The sequence below is a fragment of the Heterocephalus glaber genome, unplaced genomic scaffold, assembly GCF_053883595.1.
Source record: "Heterocephalus glaber isolate CG9 unplaced genomic scaffold, H.glaber_assembly_v1.0 deba00001813, whole genome shotgun sequence".
Lineage (NCBI taxonomy): Eukaryota > Metazoa > Chordata > Mammalia > Rodentia > Bathyergidae > Heterocephalus > Heterocephalus glaber.
This window is the reverse complement of record NW_028258484.1, coordinates 3,134,179-3,160,260: the sequence shown is the minus strand read 5'-3', so window position 1 is coordinate 3,160,260 and position 26,082 is coordinate 3,134,179. Positions and strand designations below refer to the sequence as shown.

The following is a 26,082-nucleotide window of genomic DNA, read 5'->3' as shown; positions in this document are numbered from 1 at the left end:
TATCAATATACTATACTGCTATGGTTTGCCATAATTTCTTAGAAATGCTTGGTAAGTACACCTGGGTATTTTCCACTTTTTAAAAAGTTATGTCTGAAAACGAAGATGTCTGGATGAACTCAAAATGATTATTTAGCTTTTTCAAAATATTTATTGATAAGTATTCTTTTTTTCAGGTAAGTATTCTTATGTGTTTTAAGCATTTAGGTAATTGGATATATTTTTTACTACAGATAATTGACTGACTCTTATTTAGGATGACTGTTATTTACTCTTAATATAGAAAAATCTGAATGTTTGAATGTTTGGATATGTGCATATGTGTATCGAATCCCTAATCACAATGTTTCTCTTCCAGATTATGTCCCCATTGGCCCCCGATTTTCTAATCTGGTATTACAGGCTCTTCTTGTGTTACTGAAAAAAGCACCACCTCAGGTAAAACAAATAAACTAAGGAATATTTTCACAATTTTTCAGTAAATTGCATGTAATGATGCATGGTATCTGAATAAGCAGATCATCATAAATGTAAAATTGTGTTGTTGAAAGGATGTTGAAAAGGCATCTGGGTGCCGGGAATTTAGCTCAGTGGTTCCACCGCCTGTCCTGCAAGCGCAAGGTCCCAAGTTCGATCTGCGGTACCAAAAAAGAAAAAAAAAGGGGGCCGGGGATTTAGCTCAGTGGTTTCGCTGCCTGCTGCGCAAGCACAAGGACCCGAGTTCGATCCCCGGTACCAAAAAAAAAAATACATTTAACGACTGGGGATTTAGCTCAGTGGTTCCGGCGCCTGCCTTGCAAACACAAGGTCCCGAGTTCCATCCCCAGTACCAAAAAAAAAAAAAAAAAGAAAAGAAAAGGCTGAATCTGGTCTGGCCTTAGTTGTTTTTGTTTTTGGTACTGGGAATTGAACTCAGGGACTTGCGCTTGCAGGTGCCCAGTCTGGCCTTAGTTTTAAGGTAAATTATATAATTTCTCCAACATACTCTACAGCCTCACTCTCCTTCACCAAAAGAGATGATATTAATGTAGAAGAGTTTAAGTACATGTTTTCATTCATTTGTCATTTCGTAGATTTTCCTGAGGATTTGTATTTGAAGAAATTTAAGTTTTATTTATTATAGCCAAAGTTTTTTAGTTTATATTTTTATTGTTGTTGTTATTTTTGTGTTTGGTTTTGGCAGTGCTGGAAAAAAAAAACCCAGGACCTTATGCTCGCAGGCAGGATGGATATGTTCGCTATTTTCTATTGGCTTTTTTGTGGGGTTTTTTGGTACTGGGGATTGAACTCGGGACCTTGCGCTTGCGAGGCAGGTGGCGGAACCACTGAGCTAAATCCCCGGCCCCCCAAAATGCCGATTTTTACAGATGACCTTGGGTTTCTTCTCTTATGTCATGTGATACTTTTAAGGAATGAAGTTATGGTTAGGATCTTGGTTCATGTGGTTATATTTTTAGAGATATGATTTTGATGGCTTAACAAATTTAAAATCAACATATGAAGGTTGGTTAAATATGTTAATTATATAGAGGCTGCCAGAGCATGTTTTGTGTCACAAGATGAATTGTCTTGATTTGGTGTGCTGTAATGTTGAAGAAATGCCAATCAGTGGCACACACAAATTGGTTAACCATTAATATGAAAAACATCTTAGTGTCTATATGGGAATTTAATACATGAAAATAGAGATATAAACTAATATGTATGGAAAATACTTAATGTTAGGTTGGTGAGACTAAGTTTTAATTTAATAGTTAAAATTATCTGTGCATATTTTACTCTTAAAGGTAAAGGACTTGATTTTCTAGGTCTTTTGGCTTTTTTAAATTTCTAAAGTAGTGAAAAAAACAATCTACAACACCCTTGAAAATTTACTACTGTGTATATGCACTATGCAAGGATTTTTAAAGCATCTTTCCATAAACCATCATTCCCAGTAACTGGAGTTTTAGCTTATACTAAGGCTGAAGTTAGGTGATTACATTTTCTGATTCCTTCAGTAGTTTTATAAATATGTAAATAGATATATCTCTGAAACAAAAATAACTTCTCCTCAATATCTATCTATATACCACAAAAAAAAAAAAAATCTTTTTTTTATGTTAGTACATTTAAATTTTAAATTTGTTACACTAGGAAATGCTTTTTAGGCATTTAGATTTATTTGTGTAATATTCAGTTTTTTAGTTAAAAAGAATTTATGCTAAAAGTCACTTGCAAAGAGGAAAAATAACCTTTCAGTGCTATTTTAAACTTCTTGTCCTTTACATAGTTTAATACTATACACATTGATTTAAATAGATTTACATTCCCCGGCTGAGAGTTACTTGTAATCCAAAATACATACCAATAGAAGTAAACAGAAAATAGTAATAAATGACATTTGACTAAACATTTGACTATAACATTTGACTAAAAACTTAACAACTTTTTATTTTGTAAAAATCCTGAATTATAAGGCTCTTGAGGAAAAAAACAATAAGATACTTTTTAAATCACATGGCATTTGGCATAGAGGCTTATACATATATTTTCATGAATAGTTATTCAAAAATATATATGTAACATTAAATATGTAAGTGTCTTATTTTAGTGAGCTTAAGTGTTTTTGTATTGCTAGAATTTATATTCAGACAGGATGTGAATTAGTAAGATGGAAAACATTCAAAAATAAGTACAGATCAAATGGCCAACAAGTGTGAAAAGACAGTCAACATCATTAGGGAAATGAAAATAGAAACCAATAAAGTGAGATACTACTTCATACCCACTAGGATGACTATAATCCAAAAGTCATGTAATAACAAGTCTTGGTGAGGAGATGAAGAAATTGGAACTTATTCACTGCAGATGAGAATGTCAAAATTGTGCAGGCAAAAAAAAAAAATTGTGCAGCCTTTGGAAAATAATCTAGCAGTTCCTGAAATGGTTAAACATCAAGTTACCACATGGCCTATCAATTCCACTCCTACTTATACACCCAAAATAAATGAAAGTATATGTGTACTCAAAATCTTGTAGATGAATGTTTGTAGCAGTATTCTTTGTGATAACCAAAAATGGAAATAAAATAAATATTCATCAAATAAAATAAAATCTAGCATATTCATACAGTAGAATATTATTCAGCAGTATAAAAATGCAGAGCTGATACATGTACAATATGAACCTTGAAACATGCTAAGTGAAAGAAGCCAATCAGAAAAGACCATATACTGTCGCCTGCCTCACAAACGCAAGATCCTGAGCTCAATCCCCATACCAAAAAAAAAAAAAGACCATATACTGAATGAATGATTCTATTTTATGAAATGTCCAGAATTGGCAAACCTATAGAGGCAGAAAATAGATTAATGACTGCCTGGATCTGGGAGGGGTGGATGGGGAGACTAGGTGGTGATTGCTAATAGATTTCTTTTTGGAGTGTTTAAAATATTCCAAATTGATTATGATGATGATTGCACATATTGTGAATAGATTAAAAATCATTAGGACCAGGGATTTAGCTCAGTAACACTGCACCTGCCTCACAAGCACAAGGTCCTGAGTTTGACGCCCTGGTACACCCCCCCCCAAAAAAACCATTGGATTTTATACTTTAAATGGTTGAACTGTGTGATATGTGAATTATAGCTCAATAAAATGGTCACTTTTTTAAAGAATATGGTTTCATAAGCTACTTAAATAATGGAAGGAGAATTATATGGAGGGTTAGACTTAAGAGGTGAGCATCCCAAGGTACATGAGCTCAACTTGGGAGAAATCTTAGAAACAACAGCCAGAAGGGGATGTGAAAATTTCTATAAGGACTGAAGAGTAAGGGTATGAAAATATGTAAGAAATAAGATAGCTGGTTGCCTTAGTGATTGGAAATGGCAGGTATTCTCTGTCATTAATCAGAATTTCATGACCCTGACCTGATCTGCTAGACGATCTGCTATATAAGTGACTCAGTGGTGGGGGAAATTAATATGCACAATTCTAGTTGGCATACATTTAACAAAATAAAAATGTGCCTTATCTATATCACCTTCCTTTTTAAAATTAGTTTATATTGTCTCAAGAAAATAAGGGAGAATTTTTCAGGCTTATCCAATGCCAAAAATGCTTGTCATTCTAAAGTGAAAGCGTTCACTTCACCAAATCATTATCATATCGGTTTTCAGATGTTTTCAATTAAATATTAAAAGTATATGTATCCTGGGCTGGGAATTTAGCTCAGTGGTTCCACTGCCTACCTTGCAAGCTCAAGGACCTGAGTTCGATCCCCGGTACCAAAAAAAAAAGTATATGTATCCAGCTGGGAATTTAGTTCAGTGGCACTGTGCCTGCCTGGCAAGCACAAGGTCTTGAGTTCGATCCCCGGTACAAAAAACAAAAACAAAAAAGTATATGTATCTGAATGATGTAAGGTACATAGAGTGCTAGAAAACTGTCATTTATCACTGCAAAATAACAAAAACTGTGTACATTTTTCTTAAGAACTGAATACAGTGCAGCAATCATATCAGTCACAGAATACTTAATGTTGCATTTGTTGTGATTACAGCGTCCACACAGAAAAAGTGTGTGTGCATGTGTGCACATGTTCAAATAAAAGAATCCCTCCAGGGGCACTATGTTGTTATGTATCAAGATATTCTCTTTTCCACTTTCACCCCTCCCCCATCCCCTCTAAATTGGCTTATTAAAATTGGTTCACAAGCCCTCCTTTTTTCCCTTTGTGATTGCCTTCCTCTTGAATTTTCAGTGTAGAACTGAAGTCAGATTTCAGTTACTGGGATAATTTTCTTTGAATTTTAAATTTTTCTAAGTAAATCCATAGATTTTTAATGAAGCTGGTATTCAATGGATTTGCTTTAAATTTAGCTGAAGAGTTAATTTCATGATTGATTTATTAGCCCTTTGAAAGTATAAAAAGTAGTATCTGTAGTTCATGAAGACTGAAAAACATCATCACATTTTGTTTAGCATCTTTTTAAAACCAATTAAAAGCTTTTCTAAAATGGATTGAACAGGAGAAAATAAAACATGTTCCCTAGGTCTTTATTTCAATCAAGTTTCCCTGTGTTCTGTAGGAGAAGAGATCGAGGGGGGATAGAAAAATTGAAAAGGGCTGTCCCAGCAGGGAGCCAAGCTGGAGAAAAGGGCTTCTCTGAGAACTCAGCAGCAGCAGCTCAGAAAGCTCCCAGCCTGCTTCATCTACATGCAGAGTCACACAAGGCATGGGGGCACTCACCGGCACACAGAGGTTTCACATGTGCTTCCCTGCTGATTCCTGTGAAAAGCTAACAATTGGCTTGGAGGGTAAAAGACCACTGCAGTTCACCCTCCCTGAGCTGGACTTACAATTTGTCCAGTGTTAGGAAATGTCCAGCTTAGCAGTGAGAGGCTTGAAGACACCCCTCCTTCCAGTGAGATTCCTAAAACCGTCTCTTTTACTTGATGGCAGTGGGGCTCTTTTCAGGATTTGCAGATTTATGGAAGTTGAGGGGATGTGCTTTTCCAGACCAGGAGGATGGAAGCCTTGGTCTTAATATCAAGGAAGAAGCAGCAATTAAGTGGGAAGGTCAGGTGAACCCTCTTCCAGCCCCTCACACCAATGCTTGTATCATTTTCCACGTAGGTCTCTCATGCCACATTCTTCTTTGGGGGAGGGGGGGGCACAAAACAAAGTGCCTGAAAAGGAGCTCCTTGGGCTGTAAAAAGATATGACTTCCAAGTTTCCTCAACAACTCTTGAGAGTAGCTTAAGCTCATTAACCTGTTTAATTCTGGGTACACTTGACATTGCTAGAAATCAAATTGAAAGTCCTTATCTGAATGTAACAGAATAACATGGAGATTCATGGAGAACCAACCCTTTTTCAGGCCTTTGCAAGCTATCATGGCATAGAACATGATAACTTCTAATGATACACTTGGAACCCCAGTTACCTTTTGCCTTCCCTTCAACTGACAGGACTTGATATATTAGTCCACATGAAACTCATTTGTATTACACCAATGTGGAAATTGTAAACTTTTGGAATTTGTAAACACCTCTCTGGAAATTATAAACTTTTACAAAAGAAGAATATTATTTCAAATTCACAGTAGTCTTACTGAAGTACAGATCAAATAGTAATTAGACTTTTAACTAAATTATAAAACTTGAAAAAAGGAACTTCCTCAGTACTCTGGTGCCTAGGAATGTTACCTAGTAAGAAAGAAATAGAGTTTAGAGCAAGAATGTCATAGCATGTGAGCCAGTAAGAATCTATAGAATACTTAGGATGAGTGGTCAGGCAGGCATCTGTTTATCTATGGCTTTTGTTTTAACATCACCAGTCGGTGGACAAGACTGCTTTTTGCATAATCCTTATGCAATATCTTAGTCCAGTCGTACTTCAGATAAGTTATTGGAAAGTCTTGGTAATATTAGGCAGTTCCTTAGGTTTTGGGTTGTTTAAGTGAAATAAGCAGATAGTGGAAGAGTCTCCAAATTGTGCAGACCTAAGCATGAGTATCTTCCCGTCTGTTTAAAATTAACTTTGGCTAATTATTATAATATGACTCAACAAGACATATAACCACTTTAGAGAAGAAACTTAGTCATTTTGCCAGACACATTAAGTGTAATCAATGATGTGGTGACCTCTGTATTGTACTTTATTTTTTTTAAATGTGTGATGATTGACAGTTTAGTGGCCCGTTTTCCCATTTATTAAGTCAGTGACGTTAGATGGCCACTGTATTTTATAAAATTCCTTTAAGTATACTTTACTTAGTACAGTAGATTTTCTTGAAAAGTTCTATCTAAATTGGATATGTTTATATGCTGCTGAAGTGAGCACTAAATTGGATATATAGATGGATGGATGGCCAGCTGGATAGATTTCAAATACATAAAAAGGAAAGAAATTTGATGAATCTTTATAAAATACTGCTGCAAATATCTGTTGAGTAAAACCAGCAGATATTTCAAAAAGAGGTTTGGTATGTTTTTGGAGGAGCACATCTATAATAGGCACTAATGAAGATCAAAATGAATTTTAAAATATATATCATTTTCAGATAACTCAAAAATATATAAATTTTAATCATCAGAGAAGTGTTCATAGTCTTGAGATAAAGTATTTTCTCACAGCCAGAATGTTGTCTTTATCTCCACTGCCCTACATAAGTCACTGTGATAGGACATCAGCTTTAGAAAGGTGTTAGTTATAGTATCCTACTAGTCCTGGTGCCATGAATCTAGTTATGAGTACCATCTCTGTAGCGTCACTCATTGTATTGGACTTGGAGTCAGAAAACCTGAGTTTAAGTCTTAGTCAGATATCTTCAGCCTTTATTGCTTGACCTAGTCCCTTGATTTCTTTGTGTCTATTTTTTTGTATCTGAAGTAAAGATAATCCCTCTTGTCTTACCTACACCATTGGGGGTCAGTGAAGATAAATACATATTGCAGGCCTTTGTAAATTTATGGACTACACAGATATAAGGTATTGAAGAAAAGAGATGCTGTTAAATAGTCCACAGGATCTTTTTAGCTAGTAAGAGGGAACAGTAGAAGAATATAACTACTATACAGACCAAACGTCCGTAGAAAGTGAGTTTCAAGTTCCAACTTGAAATGCCCAGGCACTGCTTCCCTCATATGCAGTAAATATTAAGCAAAGAAACAGGGATGCCCTGTCTCATTCAGTGAGATTTAGAGGTTTCCAAAGTCCTAAAACAAATACTGTGGTTTGGAAATTGGAGATTTCTGTTATAAAAGGAAGAATGAAGTAGAAACAGGAATTTCAGAGCTCAGGAAGGTAAGAAGTAGAAAGAGGGCCAGGGCCTCTGGCCATTGTGAGGTCCCTGATGAAACTACCTAGCTGCACTTGTCCTTACCCTTTAGGAACTGGCCTACTTTCATTCTTTCTCTGCAGCCACCTGTAGTTTGTAGCCACAGTTATTTTTGCTGACTTTGGGTACAATTGAATGTAGTTTCTTTCCTACTTTTCTGTGCCTGAAATAAGAACATAAATCTTTTAGAGATTCCCTAGAAGTTTATGCTATGTAGTATTTACGTAAGAGCCAAAAGGGAAACCTTATAAGACCACTAGAGTGGTCCATTAATATTCTTAATATTTACTGGAATGTAGGTGGAACCAGAACTTGTTATTTTTTAAGTCACAACTTGGTGTGTAACCAGATCACCTTGACAGCTTTTCTTCTTACACTGGGGATTGAAAAGGGAGCTGCTTTTGCTTCTGCTTCTCACAAGGAAGACTCCAGACTGCCATCTACTTGGTTCTGGTTTTCTTTTCTTTTTTTTTTTTTCTTTTTTTTTTAACCTATTTTGGATATATAGATATTTATTTAGTGGCTATTTTGAGTATGGTGGATCCTAACTGCACATACAGACTGCCATTGGCTATGCAAGAGAGCAGGAATTATAATCAGAAGACATTAATTTGAATCCAGCTATTTAACTTATGAGTCTGCACTTTTTTTATTTGTAAAATGGAAACAATCTTACAAATTGTTTTAGTTTTGAGAATTAAATGTTTATTGTGGTTCTTTGTACATTTCAAAGCACAATTCAATTATTACTTCATCATTTAAAAGGAAAAAAAAGCTCTTTTTTCCCCAAACAAAAAAGTAAATAAAAGCAACAAAGTAACCAACCCATATTAGAAGGGGTAAGACTTCAGGTGGTTGCTACTGAAGAAGCCAGCCCTAGAAGTATTGCAGGAAAAAGCACAGTCACTTTCTTTGCCCGGAGCTGCCAGCCATCCTTATCCCTCCAGACCCTGCCTTAGCCAACCCTGGAGCAAGGCATAGAAGGGGGCCAGTCTCCAGAATAAGAGCAGTAATGATGGGGAGAGAAAAGAAGGAGCAATATTAAGTAATAGCAGTGAGATGGAAAGCTCTCTCAGTGTCTGCATGACTATCTAATCACCTTTCACTTAAATTCCCAGGTACTGTCATAGTATGGAAAAAAGGAAAGTTATAAAGGAAAAAAGACTGGAAGAGATGTGGCTAAATTGTGTATTATAATTCCTTTTCTGTCAGTTGGCTTCCAAACTTTCTGAATACATGTTCCTGTTAAAAAAAAATTGAGTTTATTTCCTCAAAATTGTCATGCATCCATTATTCTATAAGGTGATGTTAATTATAAGACACAAGCAAAGAAGAAATACTTTAAAGAATGAAATTTAAAATACCACCCTGGGGCCAGGGATTTAGCTCAGTGGTTCCACCACCTGCCTCGCAAGCACAAGGACCAGAGTTCGATCCCCGGTACAAATAAATAAATAAATACATACATACATACATACATTAAAAAAAAAAAAAAGATAAAATACCATCCTGGGCAAAATAAAAAACAGGGATAACCTGAGAATATAGCTTAGTGCAAAAGCCCGGGATTCATTCCCCAGGATCACAATAAATAATTAAGTGAATTAATTAACTAAATAGAATTATATTTCACCATCTTAAGAATAACTACTGTAGGGCTGGGGATTTAGATTTAGCTCAGTGGTGCCTCCACCTGCCTCGCAAGCACAAGGTCCCAAGTTCAATCCCTGGTACCAAAAACAAACAAACAAAAAAGAATAACTGCTGTAATTATAGGTGATTTTTTTTGCTTTGTTGTTTTCTTTTTTTTTTTTTTTTTGGTACCGGGGATCAAACTCGGGACCTTGCGCTTGCGAGGCAGGTGCCGGAACCACTGAGCTAAATCCCTGGCCCTGTTGTTTTCTTTATTTTATAAATTTTCTACAGTAAGCATGTATTATCTTGATAATCAGAAAAACCAAAACAATATATACATTTATTTTCATTTTTAATTTAGCACCATTACGGTCAAAAATTCTTTAATTCCATTGCTTTGCAACTAATTTGCTGTTTGAGCACCAGAGTTGAATGAGTCTATATTTGTATCAAGCTTGTCTATTTTTTTTCTTTTAAAACTAACTAAATGTAATGTCTATAAGACACCCTTTGGCCCTGAAGTAAATGTATAAAACTCCCTCCTCATGACTCTCCCAGCTGTCTTTGGAAACCCACCTCGGATTCAACTCAGTACTGATTCCAGTCTAGATTTATGATGGTTGAATGCCGGTGCCAATGCAACTAAAGTTAACCAAGATAAATAGTGACAGTTGTAGAAGGGGAGATAGGAAGTTTCTTTCCCATACAAAATATTTCTTTTGATTTGCAAATTTGAAATATTACTTTAAGGAACATCTGCTTTTATTAGAGTGTACATTTAACATTTATTCCACACTATGGAAATACAAGGATGAATAAGATAATGTACTAGGACTAGCAATCCAGGACCACTTGTTCAGTGGTGCATTTTGTGTGTAAGGTGTGCCAAGGTCAAGAGGCAAACAGAGATTAACATCTTGTTCACCAAGCAGTCCACCCTGAATTTGCCAAAGTAGGGTTCCCAGACTTAGATGTGAATACAGGATACTTAAATTTGAATTTCAGAAAAGTATCAAATAATTTTTTAGTATCAGTATACCTCATGCAATGATTGGAACATACCATACTTGTACCCAGGGATGTCTGACAACTCCAGCACTGAAAAAGATATAAAGAGATCCACTTTTGCTCGATAAGATAGTAGGATTTGAGTACAACAGAGAGGTAAGGTGGCTATCTTCACCTAGAAGGCTGATTTCTAATTCCATCTAGGAGTTTGTTGTGATTATTTTCTGATTCATGCAGAAACTAATAATGTCTCAGTTCAGTGTAGAAGAAAGATGTGAAAACAGGATGCATGTTTGGCTTCATGTTAGTTTCAGTAGAGTATAAAGGAAATTGTGGCACGTTTTATCTACCAGTGTTTCACAAATAGTAATTTTTGATCCTGATATTGATTGCTGAGTAAAAGGAAAATGTAATTAGAGCCATCATCTCATGCTCTGGAACCCCACCTCTGCAGCAACAGAGTGACAGTGAAGGGTATCCCTATGCCCAATTAGCAAATTCAGTTCTTTTCGTAAAAAGTGATATATATATATATGGGCTTAAAGATGTTTTGTATACAATTATTTATCTTAGACTTCATATGAGCCGGGCATGGTGGTGCACACCTGTAGTCTCAGCACTGGAGAGGCTGAGGCAGGAGCATCGCTGTGAGTTCTAACCCAGCCTGGGCTACATAGTGAGTTCAAGACCAGTGTGAACTATATAGCAAGACCCTGTCTTAAAACAGACAAACAGGGCCAGGGATTTAGCTCAGAGGTTTCGCCGCCTGCTGCACAAGCACAAGGACCCGAGTTCAATCCCCAGTACCAAAAAATAAAAAAACAGACAAACAAAAAAATCAAATCCTGTTATACTTTGGTTTGATGTCTGAAGCAAAGTATAATAAACACTGTTAATGAACATTAGTGAGTAAGTTCATTATTATGAACTCCAGGTTCTTATAGTGAGTGTAAATAGCACTCAGCAAAGGCCAGTTGGATTGTATAAGGGCTAGTCACTAGGAAGGCCTTGTGTATCCCATCTATTGAGTAATTTGTACCTTTTTCTTTTTTTAATAGTTTTTTGAGTGAGTGTCACTTTCAGAATAAAAGTGAGTTGCACTGGTCTGCCTGCCTCTGACAATTCCTTCTAGTTTGCTGCTTCCATCTCTGTGAACTAAGGACAGCCATCAGATCACAAATGTTTATATGGCAAGAGCAATTAAGTTAGACTGGTGAGAGCTAGAGATACTTCCCTGTGATCAGATCCACATTATGGCTTTGTGGGCCCCTTTATCCATGAAAAAAATACGTAAAATTATATTTTCTGACTGTTGCTATAAAGATGAATATATTACTATATTAAAAGATTTTCTTCAACCTAAAATTTTTTTCTTCTTAATTTTGAAAGAAATTAGATAGGGTGTTTTCTTGGCCTGCCTTCAAAGTCTTAAGGGTCCTAGACACTGCCTAATGAATAGTTGCTGAGTAAAGCTTCTTGAAGCTCACATTTGTTTTTTCAGTTCTAGAAGTGAGAGAGTTTTGCTTATTTCTTTGTTCTTATCTATGTTTTGGATAAGTGAAATTGTTTAGCAAGTTGGTTCTCTAATAAGTGAGGTATTATTACGGAACACATCGAATCCATGTTCTGAAAGGTTGGAGCCTAAAGCACTAAGGTGGATTGTCTAGGGATAAATGAGAACAGAGTATGGAAAGAATTGCACACTGGCAGAAAATTCTTGAAACCATTGTAATAAAGAGAAATGCTATGGATAAAAATCAGAGATGAAAATTAAAGAATGGTGACCTGATCAGAGCATAGGGGTTAATTTAGGATATATCAAGCCAAAAGCTGAGATAGGGAAAATCTGTGGTTGCAGGATTAGGAAGTTTGGACTTTATAGTTAATCATTGGTCATCGAAGTTGTTCTTGATAAGAGAAAGCCCCTACAAAATAGTTCCTTTTGGCATTAAGAATACTATGGTGGGTTAGGGGGCCAGGGATTTAGCTCAGTGGTTCCAGCACCTGCCTCACAAGCACAAGGATCTGAGTTCAATCCCCAGTACCAAAAAAAAAAAAATACTATGGTGGGGGGCCGGAGATTTAGCTCAGTGCTTCCACTGCCTGCCTTGAAAGTGCAAGGACCCGAGTTTGATCCCCAGTACCCGCCCCCCAAAAAATACTATGGTAAGATCAGTACAACTTTATTTTCTTAATTTCTTTAACCTTTTCTCCTAAGGGCTCAGAGGTCATCATTTCTAGGTCATATGTCTCCCAAACTCATAATAGACCAGCTATTGCTGATAAGAGTTTAAAATTGCACACAGAAAAGCATTTATCAGCATGCCCAAGGCCCTGGATTTGACCCCCAGCACCAAAAAATAAGTAAATAGGCCAGGGATTTAGCTCAGCATTATGGGCGCCTGCCTGGCAAGTGCGAGGTTCTGAGTTCAACCCCTGGTACCAAAAACAAACCCAAAAAAAGTAAATAAAATAAAATCACACATATAAAAACAATGGACAGCAAAGCATGGTGAAAATATGAGTGATCCCTGAGCTCCTATTTCAGCCCCCATGGAGCTAAGATCCTCAGATCACTTCACCTCTCACTCCAAGTTCCAAAGCTACAGAAAGAGAGAGAGAAAGGAAAGGGAAGAGGAGGCAATCTTTAAGAGCTATTTCACATATAAAATTCAGTGATTCCTTGTTTTTTTTGACAAATTGGTCTAAATATTCTTTAATATCAGGAAGAGTGCACTTTTGCCAATTGTAAATTTTAAATTATTTGGGTTACAGTTTCTCATTTCATTTGACATCTGCCTCATGAATTCCCTCCTTTTTGTCCTCTGGTGTGCTTATGGAACCAGGAAGATGGTTACAAAGAGCTAGACTAAGAATTTGCCTCAGGGTAAAATCTAATGGTGAGTTTAAAGGTAGTTGTCTGCCTAGTTGTAGCATGATTTATTTGAAACATCCTTCCTTTGGTATTCAACTTAAACATTTAACTGGGGAGACAGACAGACACAACAGCTACAGACATTTGAGCAAGAAAAATCAGAAGACAGCCAAGACACACAGAGAAGCCCCATTCTTCCCTCTCACTATCATGGAACCAGGGCCTAGTGCAGGTTAAGCAAGTGCTCTACCACTGAGCTATGTCCCCAGCCCCCTCCTGTTTGTTTTTAATGATAATCAATCTATTTCCTTGGTTTACAAAAACCAAGAATAGTAGGAGAGGGTTAATTAAACTTGTTATCTCACAAGCCTAAATTAATAACTTCTCATGACTCTTATCTCTCCTCTTTGAAGAAGCCCATATTATGCAGTCAATAGCAATCAACTGACTAAAAAAGAAGATATAATAGCATTTGGCATCAATTTATATTGCAAATGAAGCACACAGGCCAGCCAATCTAGAGTATTTTCTTTAAAACATTACCACTGTCATAACATGCAACACTAGGACTTGGGGGTAAAGGTTCTATGAAATGGTAGATATTTTCCAGTTTAAACACTTGATATACCATGCATTTTTTTAGGCCTGGAAGAGAGAATGTAACAATGGAGGAATGATCTGCTACCCTTTAAACCTACACTGGGATCCATCATTCACTCAACACATTTATTAACTTCCCACTTTGTTTATTAGGCACTATGCTAGCTATGGACACATCAGTAAACCAAACAGCCTAAGTCCTGGCCTCATGAAGGAAGACCTCAAGAAATACAATAATTAATAATTAATTGGGCCAAGTAGATAGTATATTAAAAGATAATTCTTACTATGGGATAAAGAGCAGGACAAAGGGGAAGGAAGAATAAGGAGGTTTGGGGGTATCTGCAGTTTTAAAGGGGAGGATATTGAGTAGGCCTATGAAAAGCTGACTTTCAAGAAAAATCTTTGACAAAGGGAAAGATTCATTTGGACGTGTAAGGGAAGAGCATTCCAGGCAAAGGGATCATATGAGAACCTTCTGTGTGCCAGGCATACTGGGCTAAGTATTGCAGGAACATGGGGGAATGAGAAGTAGTTCCTACCCCCAGGGAGCAGACAGGTTAGAAACTAGATTCACGCTTGTAAGTAAATGCAGTGAAGCACTATGGTCAGATATAAATAATACAAGCAAAGTAAAAATATGAGAAATTCCCATAGCAAGAATAGAGCCAGAATAAGTGATGCAAGAACTCCTGCCGGGAAATCTTCCCTTGGCCTCTGCTCTGAACTGATTTCTCCCTCAGAAGTCTGCCTCATACTGAGACCCCTTGTACCCCCAGTGCCGTGTTTGGACTTTCGATACTGGGGGTGGTGGGGGTAAGGCTTCAGGCTTCCTCTGGGCCACACCATCACACTAGTTAGTCTGAAGGTCAGTGCTCTCATCTTCCCCAGCAGAGAACAAACTTTAGCCCTCTAGGAGAATGTACTCTCTGTTTCTCCTACTACCAGTCCCATGCATTTTGAGGAGAGGATTCTCAGGTGTCCCACTGTGTGCCCATTATAGATCCTAACATCCTAGGTGAAGGGTGATTTTTCAGGCTTCTCTCAAGACTATTCTTTCAGACTGTTGCTTTTCATTCTTGCCTCTTTTGACAGTGATAGCAGAATCCCCTCCCGAAGCATTCTTTACTTCATGCTGTCTTACAAGTAGGTAGAATTTTTTAATCCCTTTTTTATGGTTGAGGAGGAGGAGGTAAATGTTGAGAAGTTGAATAATCTACCCCAAATCACATGAACGTTGGAGCCTGTACTTTCCCTACTGCACCAAGCTACATGTCCATCAAGATTCTTGCCTCTCCTCCATTGCTTTCTAACCAAGATATTGGTTACAAGGTACAACATCTTTCGGGCTCACTCTTAGAACTGGCATGTTGTTAGTGCAGTAGCTTTCTCCCAGGCCACAAGACGGGGACATCCTGAAGGCCGCTGCCAAGATCCTCTTTCTCTCCACAGTTCTTTCTACTCAAGAACCTTCTTTGTTTCCTGTTACTTTCTATGTTAAATCTCCTTCCTTAGTTTAGCATCCTGAGTTTTCCTTTATTGGCTACTTTCTCATCTCTCCAAGAGACCTTGTTTTCAGCCTTTGGTGTTCTGACTTAGATGCTGCCACCACCCACATAGGATTTAGTAGCATTAGAGACCTGGCCTGCTCAACGGCCTTGCTAGCACTCCTCTTTGCCAGTGGTACTGCAGGACTCTTGTAGATGAACCCATTTTAGGTGACTCTTCACAGGTTGTGTCCCAGAGTGTCATTATTGCTTTGTATTTACTAATGGTAGTGGCCCCTAAGTACTTATTTGTGAATTTTCCAACCTAAATTGTAAGCGCTTTGAAAGCATAAACTAAATCTTATAATTCCATAAGTACTTAAAAAGAGTAAATTCTTGTTAATGCTAATTGGCTAGCATCAATTTCATTTTTTACTTACTGAGTTTACAAATTCTTAATACTCTCACATTTTTCACTCTCATCTGCACAAACATAAAATTCTAATAATCAGAAAATAAAGTTTAAGCCCCACAGCACACAGCATTTTTGAGTTGCACTTTAAAACTCACTTCTTAATCCATTTCAGGGTTTCCAATTGTTCACAGCTAATTCTTCTTACTAAGGGTGTATTACACTTCCTCAGCATTGAATGATATGGAAAGAATAGCCTTTCTTTCCTGCATAACTGACTTTACTTTTGTTCATAGGTTAAAATCAGCCCTTCCATTTCACTGCAGTGTTATATTGGTGGCATTTTTTTATTTAGGGGGGAAAAGCTTTCTTCCACATGAACTTTTGTTACAAATCAGTTTATTGGGGCAAATCAATGGGCAAGACCTATGAAAGGGTGTGGATTATCTGGTTGGTCCTTTGTGTGGCAAAAGGCTTAGATGCTGCTTAGTACTTGGCTCATTCTTCATCATGTAAAGAAGTGTTTTTTTGAAGGATCAACACCTGACTGAGCCCTGCCTTTTTCATGGTAATGTTTTCACCTGAGTTACTTCTTATGGTACTAAGAATTAGTTAACTAACCTTGGAACAATGTTTATCATAATCCGATTGGCAGATAGTCATTTTATTTAGGCCTTTTCTTTATAGTGTCAGGACTAGCAGCTCTGAGTGTGCTGGGAGCAATTTTTTTTTGCCTCAAATGGGTTATTGCTCCACTTTTTTTCATTCCATCAAGGGACATATTTGGGCACTGTGGATTTAAGACCAGTAGCCACACATTAACAAGATGGATTTTTCCCTCTTGGGTTCAATTTGTTTCTTTGTAAAGCTGCACCCCCATTTCATGCTGCTGGCAGCTTTTTCCTTGACAAAAAATCTAGTGTGGTTTACATTAATATTCAGAACTGGATTTTTCATGAGAAAGCTTCCGTATGAGCATTACCACTAATTAATATACAAAATGATCCAGCACAATTTAATTATTCAGTAATTTTTTTTCAGTGTTTTCTTCAAGTTGATGCTTTACAAGTCAAGGCCTGAACTTGTCTGGGTCATGGCCTCTTTGCAGTGTTTGTAGTCTTGTTAAACAAGAAGAAAAGCAAAACATAAATTAGCATCTCCATTATAAGTTGCTGTGCATTTCCCAATCTGTCAACACTTTGAAGAGTCTAGTCATTGTTAAACTATAAGAGAAGGTAGTTTTAAAGTCCAGCTTTCTATAATGAGCAAGGGCCTTCTTCCCCAGTGCCATTCATCTAGAGCCAATATCCTCCATGAGAGAAGAGTAAGTTGAAGGAGTTTGAATGATATAGGATGTGGGACATTAAAAACCTAAGAGTAAAGATAAGTAACAGCCAGCCACCTTTAATTGTAATGAGCCAGAAGGTGGGAACAGAAGAATCCCTGATCCCAGGAGTTCAGGGTCAGCCTGGGCAACATAGAGAGATTCTGTCTCAAAAATTATAATAATAATGATGATTGTAATGAGAGTGTTCCAGCGTGTGTGGCCTTTGGCATTGATTAGCCTTCGGGGATATGTTCTCACGTTTACCATTAGAATTTCATGTTTAAAAAAATACTTTTTTTGGGGGGTACCGGGGATCCAACTCGGGTCCTTGCGCTTGCACACCAGGCAGTGAAACCACTGAGCTAAATCCCCGGCCCATATACATAGCTTTTTTTTTGGTACCGGGGATCGAACTCAGGTCCTTGCGCTTGCACAGCAGGCGACAAAACCACTGAGCTAAATCCCAGCTAAAAAACTACTTTTGATGTTGGGTATGGTGGTACATGCCTAAAGTACCAGCACCTTGGGAAGCAAGAGGATTGTAAGTTCAAGCCCAGTCTAGGCAACTTAGCAAGACCTTGCCTCAGAATAAAACATGAATATGTGTATGTACCAATTCTCCATACTGCATGTATTATTACATATCACAAACATATACTAATAAAAAAAACAGTAAGATATTTTAAAAGGGCCAGAGATGTACCTCAGTGTGAAGACCCTGGATCAGTCCCCAGTACTGCCACACACACACACATACACACACACTCACAAAACCTCTTGAATATAAAAGCATCGTTTTTGTTGCAGTAAAAAATGTATGTATCTTTTCATGTTTGTAATTACGTCAACATCTCAGCTTTTATTTTGTTATTTTGGCTTTGAACTTATGTGTCTCTGTCCCTTCTGGTTTAGAATATCCTTCTCCTTCCTCTTCCTCATTGACCTGCTCATTTCTTAAGATTTAATTCAGATCTTGTCTCTTCCAGAGAAAGCAGCTTTCTTTGCTACATGTTTCTTCTCTCTGCCTGACATCCTTGTACATAAAACCTCTCCCTTTCTATATTACATTGTGACTTTCTTGTTTGTATCTTACTTTATGTGAGGTTATTCTGTATTCATCTTGGAACTTAGTAAATGTCTGCTGATAAGCACTTCATTTTTAGCTGGTTTATTGAATAGTAATAATGCTTACCCTTTAATCTGTATATGTCCAGGCATACTCACATCTCAGTTACCTGTTATGCCAGTAGCTAATTGTACCAGAGAGTCTCAACTTTCTTATAGGACTTTGTTCTATGGTGGTGCATTGTTCATTCTTGGCACATAGGTAGACAAAAACAGTGAGTAAGATTGAGAAAAGCTAATATGCCTTATTGACAGTTGTTGGCATAATGTTTATAGAACCCAATGGAAGTTATTTTGGCACCTGATCTTCAGTTTCTTAAAATCTTTATTTGCTAGCACATTAATATTAAGGTCCTGAATTCCTAAGATCCATGAATAAGTTTGATGATTATATTAAAGATTTATCTACAGACAGAGTGTATCATTAATCTAGTGACTGGGAATAGTTTAAAAACCTATTCCTCTTCCAGTTTCCATGTAAACTTTTTTAAATGTGTTTTTCTTCATAAAGAGAGATGTGATTTAAGTCTGGATCTGGTCTCCGTCTTGGCTCTATCATTTATTAGTTAGTTGACCTTGAACAAATCACTTACATCTGTGAGACTTAATAGCTTCATCTGTAAAATGGAATAGGCCTGATATTTAATTCTTACAATTATAGAGATTAAATGAGAGACTGACCTGAACAGGTACCATACTTCAAATAGGATTAAGTCAAAGTCTTTATATTAAACAGTGAGATATTTGGACCCCTGATTTAATCATCTCCCAGTGTGCTGGCATATTGGCTTTATAGCCCTCAGGATGAAGATTGGAAGAATCTTCTCTGGGAAGAATTTATACATACTGATCTTTGAGGAAACTTTCATAATCAGCCAAATCTTAGCTGACCTTGCCATAGTGAAACCCTCAAACAGGGCTCCCAGTCATTAGTTTAACTCTTAAGTATGAATAGTCATCCAATCATCAGTCATCATCCACTTGAGGAAAGCTTCCATTAAGCAAATAGAGAGGAAAACTCAGAGGAAATAAAGCAGGGAACTAAAGAAAACCTTTTTTAAAATTTATAATATTCACTGAGATCTAAAATAAGATACAGTTGGTGCATTGATCTTTGAAATATAATAGGTTGTGTGGCTGGGGGGTATGGCTCAGGTGTAGAGCATTTGCCTAGCATGCATGGGGCCCTGAGTTGATCTCCAGCACCACAAAAAAGCAGGGAGAAAAAGAGAGCCAGATGTGGTGATGCATCCCTATAATTTCACCACTTGGGAGTGGGAGGTAAGAGGATTGCCTCAAGTTCAAGACCAGCCTGAGCTGCATAGTAAGTTCAAGGCCATCCTGAACTCACAAGACTATCTGAAACAAAACAAAACAAAACAAAACCGTATCTCAAAACAAAAACAAAAAGCTTCTGTTCTACATAGTACTCAAAACATTAGCCGAGCAGTCAGGCAAGAGAGAGAAATAAAAAGGATTGTTATAAGAAAGGAAGAAGTCAAATTATCATTATTTGCAGGTGACATGATCCTCTATAGAAGACCCAAAGAATTCCACCAAGACTCCTTGAATTAATAAGTTAAGCAGCATAGCAGAATACAGAGTTAACACACAAAAATCAGTAGTGTTCCTGTACAGCAATAATAAACTCACGGAAAAAGAAATTAAGGAAACAATGACATTCACAGTCACATCAAGAAAAATTAAATAACTAGGAATTAAACTAAGCAAAGAAATGAAAGACCTCTACAACCAAAATTACAGTAAGTCCTCAACTTAGGAATGAGTTTTGTTCCAGGAGAACATTCGTAAGTTGAATTCATTTGTAAGTCCAACAAGTGAGTCTTAAGCACTTTTGTCACAGGTATACAATGTATGTTACTTTGCACTTCCTAGCAGTCCCCTCCATATCACCACTGCTTTTCCTCTTGCTTTCGGACATCCTGGGCTTTGATTGAGCACCATACATTATTGTAATGTATAGTAAGCACACAACGGCACAACTGTGACAATATCTGGCAGACACATGAGCTACTTCCACGATTTGTTCACATCTACCAATGTTCATAATGTGAAGTCGATGCTTATCTGTGAAAGTTTGCAGCTCAAATGTTCAGAAGTCAAAGACTTACTCTACTCTGGAAGAAGAAGAGGACATTGAAGAGGACATCAGAAAATGGAAAGATGGCCCCTGTTTCTGGACAGGCAGAACCAATATTGTCAAAATAGGCATATTTCCAAAATTGATACACAGATTTAATGCAAGCACAATCAAAATACAATAGCATTTCTCATAGACCCAGTAGCATTCTTCACAGTGAAAACAATTTTACCATTCAAATGGAACCAGAAGAGACCCAGAATTGCAAAAGCAACCCTGGGCAACAAGAGCAAAGGAGGAGACATTACAATACCTGACCTCAAGTTATACTGCAAAGCAACAGTGATAAAAACAGTGTGGAGCCAGTTGTGGTGACACATGCTTATAATCCGAGCACTTGGGAGGCTGAGCCAAGAGGATCGCTGCAAGTTCAAGAAGAGCCTTTGGTACATAGTGAGTTCAAGGCCGGCTGAACTACATACTGAGACCCTGTTGCAAAACAAAAACAAAAACATGGTTCTGTCACAAAAACAGGTGGATCAGTGGAACACAATAAAGGATAGAGAAACATCCCTAGACACATTCAGCTATTTGATCTTCTACAAAGGATCCAAAAACATATGTTGGAGAAAAGATAGCCTCTTTAACAAATGGTGTAGGAAAAACCGCCTGTCTACATGCAGAAGGTTGAAGCTGGACCTATATCCCTCACCATGTACTAAACTAAAATCAAAATAGATCAAAGATCTAAACATTAAGGCAGAAACAATACAAAAATTACGATAAAATAGGTAGAAAAACACTTGAAGTCATAGGTGTAGGCAAAGTCTCTGAACAGAACTCCAGTTGCACAAGAAATAACAGCAAGATTCAACAAATTAGGTTATATCAAATTAAGCTTCTTTACATCAAAGGAAATAATGATCCAAGTGAAGAGATAGCCTACAGAATAGGAAAATTTTTTTTGCCAGCTATTCCTCAGAGAACTAATATCTAGAATATGTTAACTCAAAAAGATTAGACTACCCAAAATAGAAGACCCAATCAAAAAATGGGCAGGTGAAATGAATAGACGCTTCTCAGAAGTAGTACAAATGGCCATTAAACATGAAAATATGTTCAACATCTCTGGCCATTAGAAAAATGCAAATTAAAACAACACTACGATTTCATCTTACACCAGAAAAATGGCAGTCATCAAGAAATTAAATAGCTACATGTTGGGAGGCTGAGGCAGGAGGATTGCTGCAAGTTCGAGGACAGCCTGGCCTACATAGGAATTTAAGACCAGCCTGAACTACTTAGCAAGGCTCTGTCTCAAAAAAGAAAGAAAGAAAAAGAAAAAAAGAAGTGCTGGCGTGGCTATGGTGAAAAGGGAACCCTTCTACAGTGTTGGTGAAAAATCAGTGTGGTGATTTCTCAAAGAACTAATATTAGAAATTTCATTTGACCCAACTATCTTTCCAAAAGAGCTAAAGACATCATATTACAGCAATACATGCATACCAATGTTTATAGCAGCACAATTCATAATATCTCCATCAACCGATGAATGGATAAAGAAAATGTGGTATCCCCAAAGGAAAACTACTTGACTATAAAGAAGGATAAGTTTGAGACATTTGTAGAAAAATGGATATACCTGGAAAATGCAATATTAAGTGAAATAAATAGACACAGAAGACAAGCTTAAATATCCTGTGGTATCTCTCATTTGAGTAAGGCAAAGTGTAAATAAAGAGCAAAAGATTGATAAAAGAAAACAGGGAGATAGATCTTTTGTAAACAGGAAGGGGTCCCAGAGACCAAAGGGGAGGGGAGGAGGGAGAAGAAGGAGAAGTAAAAAGATTTAAGATGTGTCATGTACATGTATCAAATACTCACAGTGAATGTAAACATTGTATGTCATAAATACAAACTAATAGTAATAGTAATAATAATGAAAATGGGGAAAGGGGATCTAGAGATGGAGCGAGGGAGAGCATGGGGAGGTGGGGGGGAATAAAAAAGAATCAAGATATGTTATGTACATGTACCTACTCCATAAGATGAATGTAAACTTCATGTATTACAAAAATGTATTGATAAAATTTTGAAAGAGAAAAAGAAATAGGCAGTTAAAAAGGAAAACATTCAAAAAAACAAAGAGCATTTAGGAATAAGAAATGATTTAATATGAAAGCAATAAGAAAGTTGATACTAATCCCCAAACTATGTGCTCGCTTCAGCAGCACATATACTAACCCCAAAAGTACTAGAAACACAAGTAAAAAACTAGCAGTAAATAAAATTAGATTAGTTTTAGAGGGTTAGAATCCAATTGCTGGAGGATCACAGTGGGGAAGTGGCATGAGGGGAGCCCCAGGAAAATAATTTCAAATTATCCAAGAAATCTCAAATTATCCAAGATATTTCCTAGTACTGAATGATTGGAATTTCCAGTTTATTCTTTTTTTTTTTGGTACTGGGGATCAAACTGACAACCTTGAGCTCGTGAGGCAGGCAGCAGCACCACTAAATCCCCAGCCCCTGGAATTCCCAGTTTAGAAAGGACTCATCCCCAGGCATGGTATAATCCCAGCACTTGGGGGGCTGAGGCAGGAAGATTGCTGTGAGTTTGAGGCAAGCCTCAACTACATAAATGAAACCCTGTCTCAAAAAATGCCCCCCAAAAGGACTTACTTAGTGCCAGCAAAATGAGTAAGAAAGACCCATTTCAAGGTACATAATTTTCAAGTTACAAAACATAGAGATAAAGGATTCTCAAACTTATCCTAGAACAAAAAGCAAACAAGTTAGAGTCAGAGATTAGATGGCACATCTTCTAGCCAGCAGCACTGAAAATTAAAAGACAATAAAGACAAAATTAAAAGCAATGCTTTCAAAAGTATGAGAAGAAAGTTCTGACCTTATTCTGTGTACCTAATCAAACTACTACATATAAGATAGTGGATACAGTATTAAGGATAGAGTAAAAGCATTCCAAGACATGTAAGATCTTTAAAATCTTGCTTCTTGTGCACCCTTTCTGAGGAAGCTTTTAGGTGTATGCATTCAGAAAAGAAAAGAAATAAATGAAAAAGAAGGCAGGATTACCAGGGATCTGACATTGTTAAGGAGGGAGGTTTGTATAGCAGGCCTAGGAAGTGGTCAGCTCAAACTGTGAGGACAGAAGCCCCAGGAAAAACCCAAACAGCAAATTACCTAATGTATTTGAATATATTGAAAGGAATTTCATGGTTGTGTTTTTGGGGGATGAACAAAGTGGGAAAAGGCAATTATTAACTATTAAAAAATAAAATGTTGGGGCTGGGGATTTGGCTCAGTGGTTCCGCCCCCTCCCTTGCAAGCACAAGGACCAGAGTTCAATCCCCGGTGCCAAAAAAACCAAACGAACAAAAAAATAAATAAATAAAATGTTGTCTGAGAAAGAAAATCCAGCAGTACTATACATGGCTTAGTTGTAAATCATATTCACAGAATCATAATAAATAGTGAACATAGATAGATCTAACTGAACATTGTGAAAGAACTCCACTGGAAGGATGAGGAAAATGGTCTTACTGTGAGAGGAGTACTGCAAAAGTAGAAGTAAATCCCCATCTTCTATAATAAGAAGTCAATAAATATTTACAAAAATCTAAAAAATAATGCTTTTACAGCGATACGTATATACCGCTGCTTACGTAAGCACAATTTATTATAGCTAAATATTAAAAATGGCCTGTATGTCCATCAGCAGATGAATGGATAAAGAAAGTGTGGTATTTGTACACAATGGACTACTCCTCTGCCATAAAGAAAGATAAATGAGTCATCTGTAGGAAAATGAATGCACTTTGAGACCATAATATTGAATTAATCAGACACAGCTTAAATATCATATGGTTTCTCTTATATGAGAAACTCAAAATATAAATGAGTAAAATAAAAGATAGATCATAGGAAATAGGAAGACTGATCTTTTGTAAAAGGGAAGGAAGGACCAAGAGATGGGAGGAGGATGAAAAAAGAATTAAGATGTGAATGTACATGTAACAACTTCCTTACAAGGAATGTGATCATTATGTACTATAAACATGTACTAATAAAAAATTGAAAATAAAGATAATACTATAACCTTACTATGGAAGTAAATGCAAGAAGAAAGCTAAGAGAAGCCATGCATAGTGGCACATACTTGCAATCCTAGCACTTGGGAGGCTGAGGCAGGAGAATCGTGAGTTTGAGGCCAGCCTGGTCTAAATAGTGAGTTCAAGGGCAGCCTGAACTACATAGTGAGACCCTTGAGACCCTGTCTCAAAAAACTAAAAAAAAAAGAGGAAGAGAGCTAAGAGAGTTAAAAATGATTGCCTCTGGAGAGGGAATTAGGAATGGTAGCATAAGCTTGGCATAATTTTTAAACATTTTTCATATATTTTTGTAAAATATGAAATGTTTAAATATAAGAAAATTAGGACACTTAACCTATGCATTTCACAGTTAAGTATTGTACAAATGTAAATTATTATTACCCTGCTCTTTCTAGAAATTATAAAAAAGCTTTATAAGCTGGCAATACAGGCTTTCCTTTCATTCATTTTTTTACCCCTTTGTTCCCACCATCTATATGCCATGTTGGCTCTGAAGAAGGAATTATAGACATACTCTTCAGTGTCTAGTTATATATCTCTGATTTAGTAATCCATTATTTTACTGATGTGAATGAGAAGGAGGTGTTTAGATATTACCACTTTCTGATTCATATTGTGGATACTTTTTTTTTTTCTTCCAGATTTTCCTAAGGAAAATCCTGATATTTTTCTTCTCTTTTGTCTAATCATTTGCATTTATGCAATTGAATGATTCTGCATATTTTGTTCAAGCCTATGATAGTTTCCTAATTAGTCTTGTTCTGTTCATTTTAACACATTTTCTCCCGTGATCAGGGCCGCAAGCTTCTTATCATTGGGACCACTAGCCGCAAAGATGTCCTTCAGGAAATGGAAATGCTTAATGCCTTCAGCACCACCATCCATGTGCCCAATATTGCCACAGGAGAGCAGCTGTTGGAAGCTTTGGAGGTGAAAATGAGTCCATGGATTGCACACTGTTGACTGTTTATAAGAAAGGTGTTGAGGCTGGAGATAATGCTGAGGGATTCACAGCTATTGCACCTGGTGTTTGGTTTCTAAGTTAACCTAGAACATGAGAGGGGTATTGCTTCCAGATATTTTCAAGAATCAGAGGAAGAAGAGTACAGTTGACAGTGAAGTCATTAGTTTTCCATTCCTTGGTGTAGATGGCACACAAACTGCCAGGAGTGAATTACTCTGTGCTCAGCATGCATGGAGTGCATGTAGATTATGTGGACCAAGAACTTGGATGGGTGAAGAAGGTGCAAGGTTGGGGGCAAGGTAATCGCTGTGTAGAAAAATTGGTTATTCAAAGTGGCTGTCAGCACATTTCCTTGTATTAAGCAAATTGGAATGATTTAAAGCCTTAGAAACTTCAAAAAAGCTATAGAAATAAAAGGAATGTTACTAACAAGTTTATAATGCAGAAACGCTGGATACAGTGAAACACTTGAAGTCTCAGCTACTTGTAAGGCTGAAGTAGAAGGATACCTTGAGGCCAGGAGGTCAGGACCTGGGCAACAGAGTAAAACCTCATCCCCCCAAAAATGGAGGACGGGATGTTT

The 26,082-nt window shown here is 37.0% G+C and overlaps 2 protein-coding genes across 3 annotated transcripts in view; one reads left to right on the top strand and one right to left on the bottom strand.

The window, feature by feature from the left end:
- The window catches only part of Nsf (N-ethylmaleimide sensitive factor, vesicle fusing ATPase), a 154,174-nt gene that overhangs the window by 122,635 nt on the left and 5,457 nt on the right, over positions 1-26,082 (top strand). For both annotated transcript variants that reach the window (XM_004868669.2, NM_001310283.1), the window contains exons 17-18: positions 359-438; positions 25,331-25,465. In XM_004868669.2, the coding sequence (XP_004868726.1) occupies positions 359-438; positions 25,331-25,465 (215 nt within the window). The remainder of the gene's footprint in view (positions 1-358; positions 439-25,330; positions 25,466-26,082) is intronic.
- Positions 433-26,082, bottom strand: part of Wnt3 (Wnt family member 3) — an 80,219-nt gene continuing 54,569 nt past the window's right edge. The window contains exon 5 of the mRNA XM_087203906.1: positions 433-20,891. The gene's annotated coding sequence lies outside the window, so the exon portion shown is untranslated. The remainder of the gene's footprint in view (positions 20,892-26,082) is intronic.